Source organism: Rhipicephalus sanguineus, chromosome 11, assembly GCF_013339695.2.
Source record: "Rhipicephalus sanguineus isolate Rsan-2018 chromosome 11, BIME_Rsan_1.4, whole genome shotgun sequence".
Classification (NCBI taxonomy): Eukaryota; Metazoa; Arthropoda; class Arachnida; order Ixodida; family Ixodidae; genus Rhipicephalus; species Rhipicephalus sanguineus.
Window position 1 is genome coordinate 74,326,513 of NC_051186.1, and position 12,121 is coordinate 74,338,633.

The following is a 12,121-nucleotide window of genomic DNA, read 5'->3' on the forward strand; positions in this document are numbered from 1 at the left end:
CTACTGAAATTTTTCATGTATTAATATCCATGTTTCTTAAAATAAAACTGATTTGATAGTGCTCCTGTATTGTAACTGTTTCTTTTTTGTCCTCGCGTTCTTTTTTTGCTTCGCCTTTTCTTTAGATAGCAAGCGGCACTCGCGTCCGCTTAAAATCCGCGTCTTTCGTTCTTTTCTTCGTTCTCTTAACTCGCGCAAGTTTGGCAGATTTCCACAGTGAGATACTTGGATATTATTTCTCTTTCTAATGGCATTACATCCATTAACAAGACTATTAGCATAAATGAGCTTTGCAAATACTTTATTGCGTCACGCTTCCGCTGTCGGACTGCCGCTCTGTCAAAGCAGCGTTGCAGAGGCTGTCGCCCTTACACAGATTCTTACAATTGGTTGCACTTCCCTGTTCTACGGCAGCTGTTTGTTTGCCTAGGGTCCGAAAGTAAGCTTTCAGTTCTTCTAAGCACGTTGTTTCCGCTGAAGTTCCCGCAATTTCTTCTTTCACCCGGAAGTCGTACTCAATTGTCGCTGCTGTTGATATCGTGACAAAAAAAAATTTGTTACCAATTAGCACGTAGCAGTGAGGTAAAACAGAAGTTATGTGAACGAGCACTACACTACCTATGCAGGGTGTTTTCAAAAATTGTGTCCCAAAGCTTTGAATGAAGGCGGAGTGATATTTACTCGCCTTCTTAAAATTACTTTTTCTGTAGCGACAGACATATTAAGCTGACTAGAGACCTTATATATGACTCAAATAAAAAATTATTATTTATCTTTTTATTCTGAGGATACAAGCAGAAAGTCAGAAGGGAGTATTGAACTCCTTCGTGCGATGAGCCCATTGACGCTTTTATATTGTCGATGCTAAAAGCCGGCAGGTTGACAGAGGACAACGAAGTGAGGAGCACGTGCAGCAACCACTGTTTTTCTTTGAGGAAGACGACGTTGAAGCGTCTGCTCCTTTTGATCTGTCAATACAGACCTTGTCGCACCGTGGTCCTGTGTCCTGTTCTTTCCGCGTTGCGACACTGGTGGAGGTGTCCAATATTTCCAAATTGTGGCCGCTAATAATTTTTGTGAACAGATAAAACCGGAGAAGTTTGGCCCGCACGATCTTAAGCGGAACAGCGCAGGGCGCAACAGCCACATTTTTCCGACACGTACAGGACCAGCGAGTGTCGTTGTACCAACTTCCGATCTACATCGCTTCGTGAGTAGGCGCGCCCGGCTCGCCATGGTAAGACGCGTTGGGTACGTAGGTTAACGAATGCAGAATTAGCACCCCTAATATCGTTATACGAGAGAGAGAGAGAAGCAATGAAAGACAGGGAAGTTAACCAGACACAAGCCCCGTTTGCTACCCTGCACAGGGGGAAGGGATAAAGGGGTGTTAAGAGATACAGAAGAAAAGAAGGAAGAGGGACGAACAGAATCTCAAGCACACTTGGTGCAGCACATCCAGTCTACTGGCGGTCGCTCAGATTTCTTGATTTCAGGTATTTCAGTAGAGCTTTAATTGCCTTCTGCGCTCTCGAAGCACGTGTCAAAGAACCTAGAATCTTGTCTACAGAAAATGGTCCGGAGTCCAGCTGTTCCAAAAGCATCCGGAGCGGGCATCGCTGGGCGTCATAGCCAGCGCAGCTGCACAGGACGCGCTCAATTGTCTCTCCGGATGCACAGGAGTCTGCCCGCCATACCGATGAGAAACGAGTACGCCTTTGTGAATGCAACACCCAGCCAAAGGCGGCAGAGTGTCGTCAATCTGGGAGTCTGCTAGGGTGTGACAGTAACGCTCTTCAGCGCTCTGGCTTCTGTTTCGCCGGTAAATTTCGTCGAATTTCATCACCCTGCAAAAATTACAAGTGGCCGCTTTTTTGAAACTTTCAAGAGGGAATGGGCTCGTTGCATCAAGGGCTCCAATTCTGCCAACTGACCTAACTGCTTGTTTTCTGCAAGTAAACGGCTAAATATATCAACTTATTTTACTATTGCTATATTAAAAATGTAGTGACTTTTATGTATAAGTGTACTTCCCATATTTGTGATAATTTATGATCAGATGGAAAACTGGTCGATTTTTATCAGCGGCAACCGGTGCCGTGTGCCACCCGGAGATGTGGATCCAGTTGGGTTCAAGCTGGAACCTCTTCCAGCCAAATTCCAGCTGGCCGCTCCGGCAGCTAGGTCCAGCTGGTAGACGTTTCAGCTATATTATGGAGCCGGAGGTGTCATACAGCTAGACAATTTTCAGCTGTAGCCTTCTCACATTATAGCTAAATTATAGGACAGGAAATTTCATCGAGCTGGAATCTTTCCCGGCTGCCTTAACAAGTCGAGAAGTATCCAGCTGGGTGAAATTGAGTGTTTTCTAGTCGACCTGGCAATAAAAAATTTTCGCCTGGTATAGCAGAGTTCAAATTTGATATCGTACAATGTGCACAGTATATCCTGCGCAGCATTCAGTTAGACTCACAGACCATGGTAATATATTACTGCACAAGGCTGACTAGCACATAAAATCAGCAACTTGTATTATCCCTTTATGGCATCCTCGAACATTCGTTTACACCTAAATTAGATGAGCGCACCTACCCGCTATTTATGTACACAATTAAAGAAAATAAATCAAGTGCGCAAGATCCAAGCGTGTTTAATCATTCAACGTGAACCAGGAAACGATCGCTGGTGCCAGAGATGTAGCGGCACCGACAATATTCACGCTCCTACCAATGTATGTGTGTTTCATTGCGAGAAAAGTCCACATTCCACAAGTTTCTACGCATTTCTCCAGCTGCTGTCATCCGATGCGAAATTTCCCAGGTGTTCATGAGTCGAAATGAAGGAATAGCGAGCGGACGATAAGTTCAATGATCCACGACGGTGGACCAGACAAAAGTGTACGGCTAGCAAGCAGCATTAAACAGGCCCAACGGTTCTGAGATTTTTAAATTTGCCCTGGTAACTGTTACATCATTAGAAGTAAATGCGTCTGATAGATAGTCAATGCTCTTGTGAACGTGTTCACGGGAGGCATTGCGGAAGCATTCACAAGGGCATTGGGTGCATTAGCGAAACAACAAAATTATGGCGGCTTCGCACTAGTGGTACCGAGCCTGGTGAAGTGAGATTCTGGGCGGCCTTCTTTATTTACCTCTTTCATTCTTCCTCTCTTTCTTTTTCTCTCATCTCTCTGTTTCTTCTGTTTTTTGTATGTGTTTGTTTCGATTTCTTTCTCTCTTTATGCATTTCTTTCTCTTTCTTGCTCCTTGTATCTTTCTTTCTCTTTCTTGCATTTCTCTCTCTATTCCTCTATTTCTCGCTTCCTCATTCTTCTTGTCTCTCTCTTTCTCTTTCTGTCTTTCATCTCCTTCTGTTTCACTGTTGCAGTTCATCTCTTTCTTTCTCCCTATTTCTCACTTTCTTTTTTTTCTGTTATGCTTTACTTTCTCTCCTTCTCCTCACCCTCACTCCCTCTTTCCACCCCCTTGATCTACTATACTATGCTACACAAGGCTATGCTATACTCTGCTAGCGTGCCTGTATATAACCGAGTGGTTACGACGCTCGCCGTCGGATCGCGGGTACGCGGGTTCGAATTCCGCCTCGCAAAGAAATTTCACTTGCCAAGTACAGAGAAATAGAAAGAAGGGGAAAACGAGATAATGAAAAAGATAGAAAGAAATAGAAAGAGAGAAATGGAGAGGAAGAAAGGAAAGACAGAGAGAGAAAGAGAGAAAGGGAGAATCAAAAAGAGACAACACAATGGAGAGACAGAAATGCATAGAAATAAAGAAGAAGCGAGAGAGAGAGAGAGAAAGAAAGAAAGGAAAGAAGGATACAAAAGAAATATGTGGAGAGATAAAGAAAGAAACAGAAATAAAGACAAAGAAAGAAATACAAGAAAAGATAACACAGAAAAAGCATGGCTGATCCTTCCGCATAGGAGTAGGTTTGACACGAAAGTAAAACGTGTCCTGACAGAAGTAGTTGAACGTTTACTGTACATTGATACAAGATAGCTTGCACAATGTCTATTGGCGTTTGGCAGCTATAGCACCGTTTAACGTAGATGCACACACGTTGACGCTTGGTGGTACACTGTTATTCCGACGACTAACGTCCATGATGATTAAAGAAACCCTTGTGGTAACTGTAGTAGTTAACGGTGAGAGCGCAATCAGAAAATGTGACAGCGAGAAGAGCGTCGCTGATTGGACGCAGAACTTGGGCTAAGGTCGCCATCCCCCGGCATGTTAAAGACCTATTGAACACCATGGCCGGACTAGAGGGGAACGCAACTCGCGTCGTGTCTGCAATGTAGCACGGCCGCGATTTGTCTCTGGGCGAGCGTAGCGGGGAACGCGGTGTTACAGCCAGGCGAGGCAGGCGCGCGTAGCAGAGCTATTTTAGGGGCGAAGCTCCTTAAGGCGGCACCCGTTCGTCCCTCGTAGTCGTAGTCGTAGTCCGTAACAAGTCTTACGCTTTGACCTCCAAGGTGGTGCCGGTGGGAGATTTTTCCTGTGCGTTGTTGAACAATAAAAAATTCGCAGCGTGCGCGTTAACTAAAAGCCGAATTCTTCTGTCTCTCATTCCCCATTAGCAGCCATTGGCATGTTCCAGTAGGAAACTTTAGTAGAAGTGTAAGTGTTAGCTAAAAGCCGACTTCTTCTTCTGTCTCTCATTCCCATTAGCAGCCATTGTTTACCTCCAAGGTAGTGCCTGGTGAGATTTCTCCTGTGCGTGATTAAACAATAAAAATTTTGTTCAAAACGCCGTTGATTGATGAAATAAACCAACGAAAGACGCCAGATGTTTTTTAAAAGCAAAACGAAAGAACGCCAGATGTTTCTAAAGCAAAACGAAAAGACGCCAGCTGCTTAACGAAAGACGCCAGATGTTTTCTAAAGCAATGGTTTTCTAAACAATGAAAATTCACAGCGTACATGTAAAACTAAAGTGAGCTGCAAGTCGTCATAACTCATCGAACCTTTAGTATTTAACGCGCCCGATCTCACGTCGGTGATGATGTACTGGGCAGAATTCACGGAAGATTCACGGTTTACCGATGAACCTCCGCAGCTTCGCCCACTCATCATCATTCACTCCGTGGATATGCTGTGATTTTTTTTTGGTAGGATGGATGCTATGAGCGAGGCCAACGCTTGGACTAAGGTCGCCACCTCGCGGTGTGTTAAGGCGTTAAAAAATTGCACTTCCCGCATTGGAAACGCGCCGAATGGGGCGGATGCGTAGCAACGACGCGTTGCAGGAGCGAATCGCGGAGGCCACGGTCGTGATGCATTACTTCAGTTTACCGCACCCAGAGAGCGACACTACCTCGCCGACCAAGAGCACTGTGAGAGGAAAGTGCTAGATATAAAAAAGCGCGTTTGTAAATCCTGCGGAGTGTGTGATCGTGGCGCATTGGCGCAACAGATGCCGTGTCCGGCATCCGTTGTCGCGGACCTAGTGGTCGTGGATTCGACTCCCGATGACGGAACTTTTTTTTTTTCGTTGCCATCTGATCGTGTGCATTTTTTCGTGCACCCCGGCATAAAACAATTTCGTGCTAAAAGAAAGGATGAGAAAAATAAAGAGAAACAAGGAAGGCCGCCCAGTCGTTCCTTTAGGCCTCGCAACAGTAGTGCGAAGTTGGCTTAGTTTGTTTTTGTTTTGCTTTTTCACAACTATCGTTCCGCAATTTCTCGTGTATGATTTTGTACACGAATCCGCATTTTAGGCAATCTTTTGTCTATTCACTAATTATACACTCGTGTTCCACAATTGCACAGAATTGTTAATTCCTTAACACGTACCTTGTCGCCGATTATTTATATCTTTCTGCTCTGAAAAAAACAAGAATAAGTTATGTAGTGTACCCAATGAAAATGCTAATGAGTACACGCACCTACTGTTTCTCAACATACACTCATCTTTAAACACATTGACAAGTTGTGAGTAATTGCGACGAATCGACACCCATGAAGGCACTCATACGGTTGCGATGCAGGCCAAGCCATATTAGGGGGTCACTAGTTTACTTATCTGGCATAGAGTGGTTTTAACAATTCAATACGGCCCCGATATCGGATTGTCGAATTTGGCGGCATGCAGCGAAAGCCTTGTACAGTTTTGTGTACTGCATGTGTGCTAAATGCATGCTCACTTGCTCTAAACGCTAACGATAATGTCAGAGGTAATGAACTTTGCAGGCACAATGAAACAAAATGAACGAATAACGCTCCAGTGGTAAAATGTACTTATACAGTGATACAAAGAAAAGCATAATTCATATTGCGCTGTCTACTTTATTGGGGCATTAGAGTGCTGGACGACGCGTAATATCAAGGTCCCGCTGCCCGCGCTATTTATAACGCTCGCATTGTGAGAGCGTGGGCTCACAGTCACCTGTTGAGGCTGATTCTGGTTTCTCTATGCATGCCTCACACTATGCTTGTGAAATAATGCGCACTTCAGGGCCACTGGTCAAGGCTCTCTTAGCTTCGGCGTCTGCCTCTTCGTTTCCCATTATGCCGCAGTGAGAAGGAATCCACTGTAAGGTCACGAGGCGGGCATTTGCTGAAGCAACGTGAAGAAGCTCCGCAATTTCTATGGCTAAAATATAATATGGACCTTGCCTCATGAAGTAATTAACGGTTTGCAAAGCGGGTTTTGCATCGCAGAATATCGTCCTTGTACGAGGTTGCTCTCCAGAAATGAATCTTATTACCTCCCTGATAGCAACGAGCTCTGCGGCAGTTGAGAAGTAATGCCTCCATCTAATAGCACGCAACTTTCAACGACAAGTTAAAAGACTGCTGTGTGGACGCGAGCTATTCAAGCTATTTATTAACGATCATCAGCTTCTCCTTCCTCCGGCAACCTAAAGTGCACGAACAGATCTACCAAGCCATCGGGAGAGGATCAATCCTACAGCCTACCGTGGCAACGATCCCTTGTGTTACATCGTTTTAGCCTTTACCTTCCGCCAAGGCATTCAAGTTGCATGTTGTGCCTCAATCAAAAGTCCTATTAGATGTAGACGTGTCACCACCAAGCAGGTTGCGACTGAATCCCAAGTGAAACACAGAAGCACTTACACGCAATGCGACGAAGGCATTGTAAGCAGCTTGCCACTGTCCCGAGGCTCAGTGCATGTAATACAACGACACGCTGTTTAAACGACAGGATCGCTAGACAACGTTCAGGAATGCGCAATCGCAGGCAGATTGTCAGCCGAGAACAAGATGCGGCCCTTGGCTGCATCTGCGGCCAAGCTCTTTTCAACAGCATCAAGTGATAGCGGAAAGACGTAGACACACATCTACATGTCGAGACGATCGCCTTCGAAAAGAAGGACACTATGTGCGCCAGCGCTTCCTCAGTTGCGCAATTTAAAAAAAAAGCCGTAGTTCCTCCTTGAGAAATGTCCAGGTCACGCTTTCTCTTTTTGTTCTTTTTGGTCTTCGACCTGCTTTTATCTGCAGGGTGTTGTCTCTCTATATTCTGCAGAGCGTTCCGATAAGCGTCTCTCGTACATCAGCAGTGCCTTCGAGTGTCTTTCTTTCGTCTGTTTATCTTATGTTTCCAGCAACCTGTCAGCATTCACACAATACTACCAAGAGCGCTCAGAAATAGAAAAAGAACCCTTGCATTTCACCATTTGCGTTAGTGTTTTTGGTAGCTTACTTGTTGCAGAAAGATCGCTGGGTCGTTCAGTGTAAGATGCGGTAAACAAAGCACACATTTGGTCACTGCTTTCGTAAAGCATTGTTTCCGTGCCTCTCCAAGATGTCGTGCGCACTCGTCCTGCGTCAGCAAGAGAAAAACATAGTTGATCCCTCAGACACAAAAATTAGTATAACATGATATCGAAGCGTGTGTTGACTAAAGAATCAGTAGCTATTCAGGAACTCAAGACAGTCCACAAGGCGATGTAAATCTGTACAGAAAGTGAAGCCCAAACAGGGTCAATCCGCTTGTGGCGCTGCGACCAGAAGTCTGCAATGTTTCGCCGTTTAAGAGTTGTGTGCGGCTTCGCCGAAGTGGTGCAGGCGTAGAATTCCCGCATCCCATTTAAAAGGTCCGGCTTCGATTCGCAGCTGTAGGTGGTGTGTTTTTATTCTTGGCATCACATTTTAAAGCTGTACTGGTTTTCCTTTGTTTCTTAAAACTAGCTTCTGTTGCTACGTATTGCTACAAAAAGTAACATAACATGTGAAATCTCATTTCGAATCTCGTATTCGCAAAAATCTCGGAGGCCATACTTACATTTTAAATGCGGAGCATTTCTTAGTAGCGCCTGCGGCGTCGGCGGCGCCGTCTACACCCCCACTGCGCATGCTCGGCTCGTCTCGTGCCGGCAGCAAGCCTCTCCTCTCCCTCCCTCCCTCCCTCTCTTCCTCCCTCCTCTCCCTCGAACGCGGGCGGTGTGTATATAAGCGGCGGAGCGCGCGTTCGGAATTCAGTCAAGGCTTTACTTGGCTTTCGCTTGACTTGACGCTTTGCTTCACTCGAGTAGATGCGATGGAAGCAACAGTACCTTCAATCAGCGTCCCACCACTCGTTGAAGGCAACGTTGCCCCACCCTCACCGTCGTCGGCGTCAACAACAGCAAGCAGCGCAGAAGACAAGGCTGCGAAGAGACGATCATACGACGCTGAACGCAAGCGTTTGAAGCGAGCTGCGGACCCGGAACTTCGTGCACGCTGGAGCCGTTCAAGTCGTACTTGGTGTGCGCATCGTGTAACAATTAAGCATTCCCAAACCATACCCAATTACGCAACATTCACGCGATACCCCCACTACTCTACGACGCATTTACTCGAGTTCCCCCCGTGGGAAGATGCGGGCGATTTTTTTCTTCAATCCCGGGCGGTGGCGCTGCAAAGAACCTCGCTCACTGTCAAATTTCTTTTATTTTACTTCACATTTCTCGTTACTTTTTGAAGCAGCACGTAGCAACTGAAGCTAGGTTTAAGAAACAAAGGAAAACCAATACAGCTATTAAAGGTGACACTAAGAATAAAAACCCACTATCTACAGCTGCGACTCGAACCCGGGTCTTTGAGCGGAAAACGGGCATTCTACCTCTGCACCACTTCGGCGGAGCCGCACTCAACCCTTAAACGACGACACATTGCAGACTACCGATCGCAGCGCCACAAGTGGATTGACCCTGTTGGACTTCACTTTTAGAAGCTCGTTCCGGACACTCTGTTCTGGTGCACTCTAGTAATGTTTATTACCTTGTTATAAAATTAGATAGCCAGCACTGCAACGACAATTGATGTTGCACTGACATGACTCTTGCATTGTGTATTTTTCCAATACATGATTTGCGCAAAATGCGTGGGTTTGATTCCTGCTTGATCCTGCTTTTAACACGAAAGTGTTTTATGCCGGGGCCCACTAAGACTTTTATGACGTATTTCCGTCACGAATATGACGTTGAAAAACCTAGACTGACAGTTGAAAAATAATAAATAAGAATAAAAATTTCCGTCGTCTGGAATCAAACCCATAACCTTTCGCTCCACGGCGCGTGGCGTGAAACGACTCGGCCACGAATGCTACGTTCTTCAGCAGACTACCGACGAGCTCTTTATATACACCATTTACCGCTGGTATACGTGTAGCTCGGAGGCACTTGTTTTCGTTATCACCAACGAGATGGCGCAAAGGGTGCGCTTTAAAGGTCGTTGCCTCACTCGTTGCAATGGACGCGCGCCCCCAACTGTACTTTGGTCAACAGGGCGTGGTCGCCCGTGCGCGCGCTTATCTCGTGATGGGGGTAGTTTGATGGGGCAGGGATCAGCCATGTTTTTTTTTAGTCCTCGCACTCAGCGCGTCAACGCTGCTGATCATGAATGCCTGTTCATCAATGTCTGTTCTCGCCGTTCCTCGGTATATATAAACTTTATTCACCTGGGCACATACCCGCCAGGGTTGCCAATGGTGGCTACTTTTCGCCAAATTGGCGAATTTGAGAGACCCGTGGCGACCTAAAATTATGAATGGCGACTTGGCGAATTTTTGGCGATTTTCGGCTTAGGTCTCCACTGAGTTATGCATCCTAAGATTAGTGTCTTCCCAATGAATGATCGGCAACATTCTCTGTATTTTTCTTGGTTTTAAACCCACGAGTAGAATGTGCACATTGCGTCATTCGGTTTGTCCTTCCTGTAACTCCTGTGCATCTCCTCAATTCGTCTAGATGCAGGAGGTACTGGGACGTCCCCCGGCGGCATTTTAGCAAAATGTAAGTCAGCGGACTGCCTTGCAAACCGCGAGGCGGCAGTGTCTATAAGTTTATGGCTTTAGGTGTTTTAAGCTTCTCTAAAGTTTCGCTTCTGAAGGAGCTAGACGATGGGTTGGCCACATGTTCCGACCATTTGTTCCGCCAAAGCTCCAAATGTTCTGAATCGCTTGGCGACTTATTCACTGTTGCGGTACCCCAAATTCAGCTCGCAAAGACTGCTTTGGAATAGCGAAGAGAGGCGGATACACGGCTATTTGTGCAATAAAGAATATTTATTGAGGCATTTTCCACTGTTCTCGGTGAGCGTGTGCAATGAAAACAATTGCTATATAACATTTTACATTGTCTACCTGATCATTAATAACGCGTCGGATTGACGCTTGTAGATATAGGCGACTATAAGAAAGGGTCGGTGGCGTCCGGTATCATATTAGTTCACAATGAAAAGGTGTAAGATTGCTGTAAGAATTCTGTCGTGTTACCTTCAATAAACCTTTTAATCCTTTTATTTATATAAAGGTACGTAAAGCTGTCTACAAAGAACGCTTTCACGGTTTTCGCCCAGGGTTTACCACACTTTTACCTTTGAAACGAGCGGACAGGGATGGCATGATATCATGAGCGTTTCATTCATTCACCCTCGCGCCACCACGCACATCTTGCGGCTAGTCAGAAAAGCAGCACTATGCACTCCCATGGTGAAGCGGGCGATACGACTGACATCAAGAAACGTCAACATAATTTCAGGGTCTTGGATGGTACTGTATTCTACGGGGCTATACGTGAGTGGAAATTTTTATTACTAGGTTTGCCACACATATCTAGAATGGCGACTTTTCTGGCGAAATTTGTAAAAAAAATGGCGACTTTTGGCGACGTTTTGCTCGTCGTTTGGCGACATTCACTCGAAAGTCAGTGGCAACCCTGATACCCGCATACAGCGGCCCATGGTATACAGGTATGTGCCACACGTGACTGGAGGAAAGAGTTTCGTGACGTACACGCCAGGATGTCCGCGTTATTCATTTCGTGGCCAGACAGCCGTGTTAGCCATACCCTCATGCCCTCCTATGACAATTCTGTTAAATACCAAGTTAAGGAGGCGACCACATGAGCGCCCAGACGTAGATAGATAGATAGATAGATAGATAGATAGATAGATAGATAGATAGATAGATAGATAGATAGATAGATAGATAGATAGATAGATAGATAGATAGATAGATAGATAGATAGATAGATAGATAGATAGATAGATAGATAGATAGATAGATAGATAGATAGATAGATAGATAGATAGATAGATAGATAGATAGATAGATAGATAGATAGATAGATAGATAGATAGATAGATAGATAGATAGATAGATAGATAGATAGATATGCGCCACAGGTGATTCACAGACTATATATATCAACCCAGACTTTGGAAATCTTAACACAACAGCGTGAAGGAACCAGTGTCGCAGAAAATGTGGGGCCGGTGCCGCCAGCGTCGTCAATGGGCAAAATATCCGGAAGGAAGCAAAGAATAAATGTCACAGCTCGAGGCAGAATCGAGTTCAGGCATTCGGCATGGCAGTCGCGTATTCTGCGACAAAGTAAAGCCAGTGCCCCAAACTCTTTCGGAAAAATACCCTATACATTCGTCATATCCGGACAACGGCAACTATGGTTGCAATCTTCGCTATCCGCTTTTTAGGCTTTTGATAAACATTACCGTTTACCCGCATGAGTGCGGAAGTTAAGGTCAAGCGTTGCGCGATCACACCTACGATCGCTACTTACGATATGCACATCATCGCAACCTAGCGCGCACTTCGTGGGGATAAAACTAACGTCTCTGCTGTAAAGTGAGTG

At 45.5% G+C, this 12,121-nt stretch overlaps 1 protein-coding gene across 22 annotated transcripts in view; it reads right to left on the minus strand.

The window, feature by feature from the left end:
• Positions 1 to 284: 284 nt before the first annotated feature.
• LOC119374775 (uncharacterized) overlaps positions 285 to 12,121 on the minus strand; it is a 236,589-nt gene continuing 224,752 nt past the window's right edge. For all 22 annotated transcript variants that reach the window (XM_049410803.1, XM_049410797.1, XM_049410791.1 and 19 more), the window contains 3 exons: positions 7,690 to 7,809; positions 5,817 to 5,846; positions 285 to 528 (listed from right to left, as the gene is read on the minus strand). In XM_049410803.1, the coding sequence (XP_049266760.1) occupies positions 302 to 528; positions 5,817 to 5,846; positions 7,690 to 7,809 (377 nt within the window). In that variant the 3' untranslated portion in view covers positions 285 to 301. The remainder of the gene's footprint in view (positions 529 to 5,816; positions 5,847 to 7,689; positions 7,810 to 12,121) is intronic.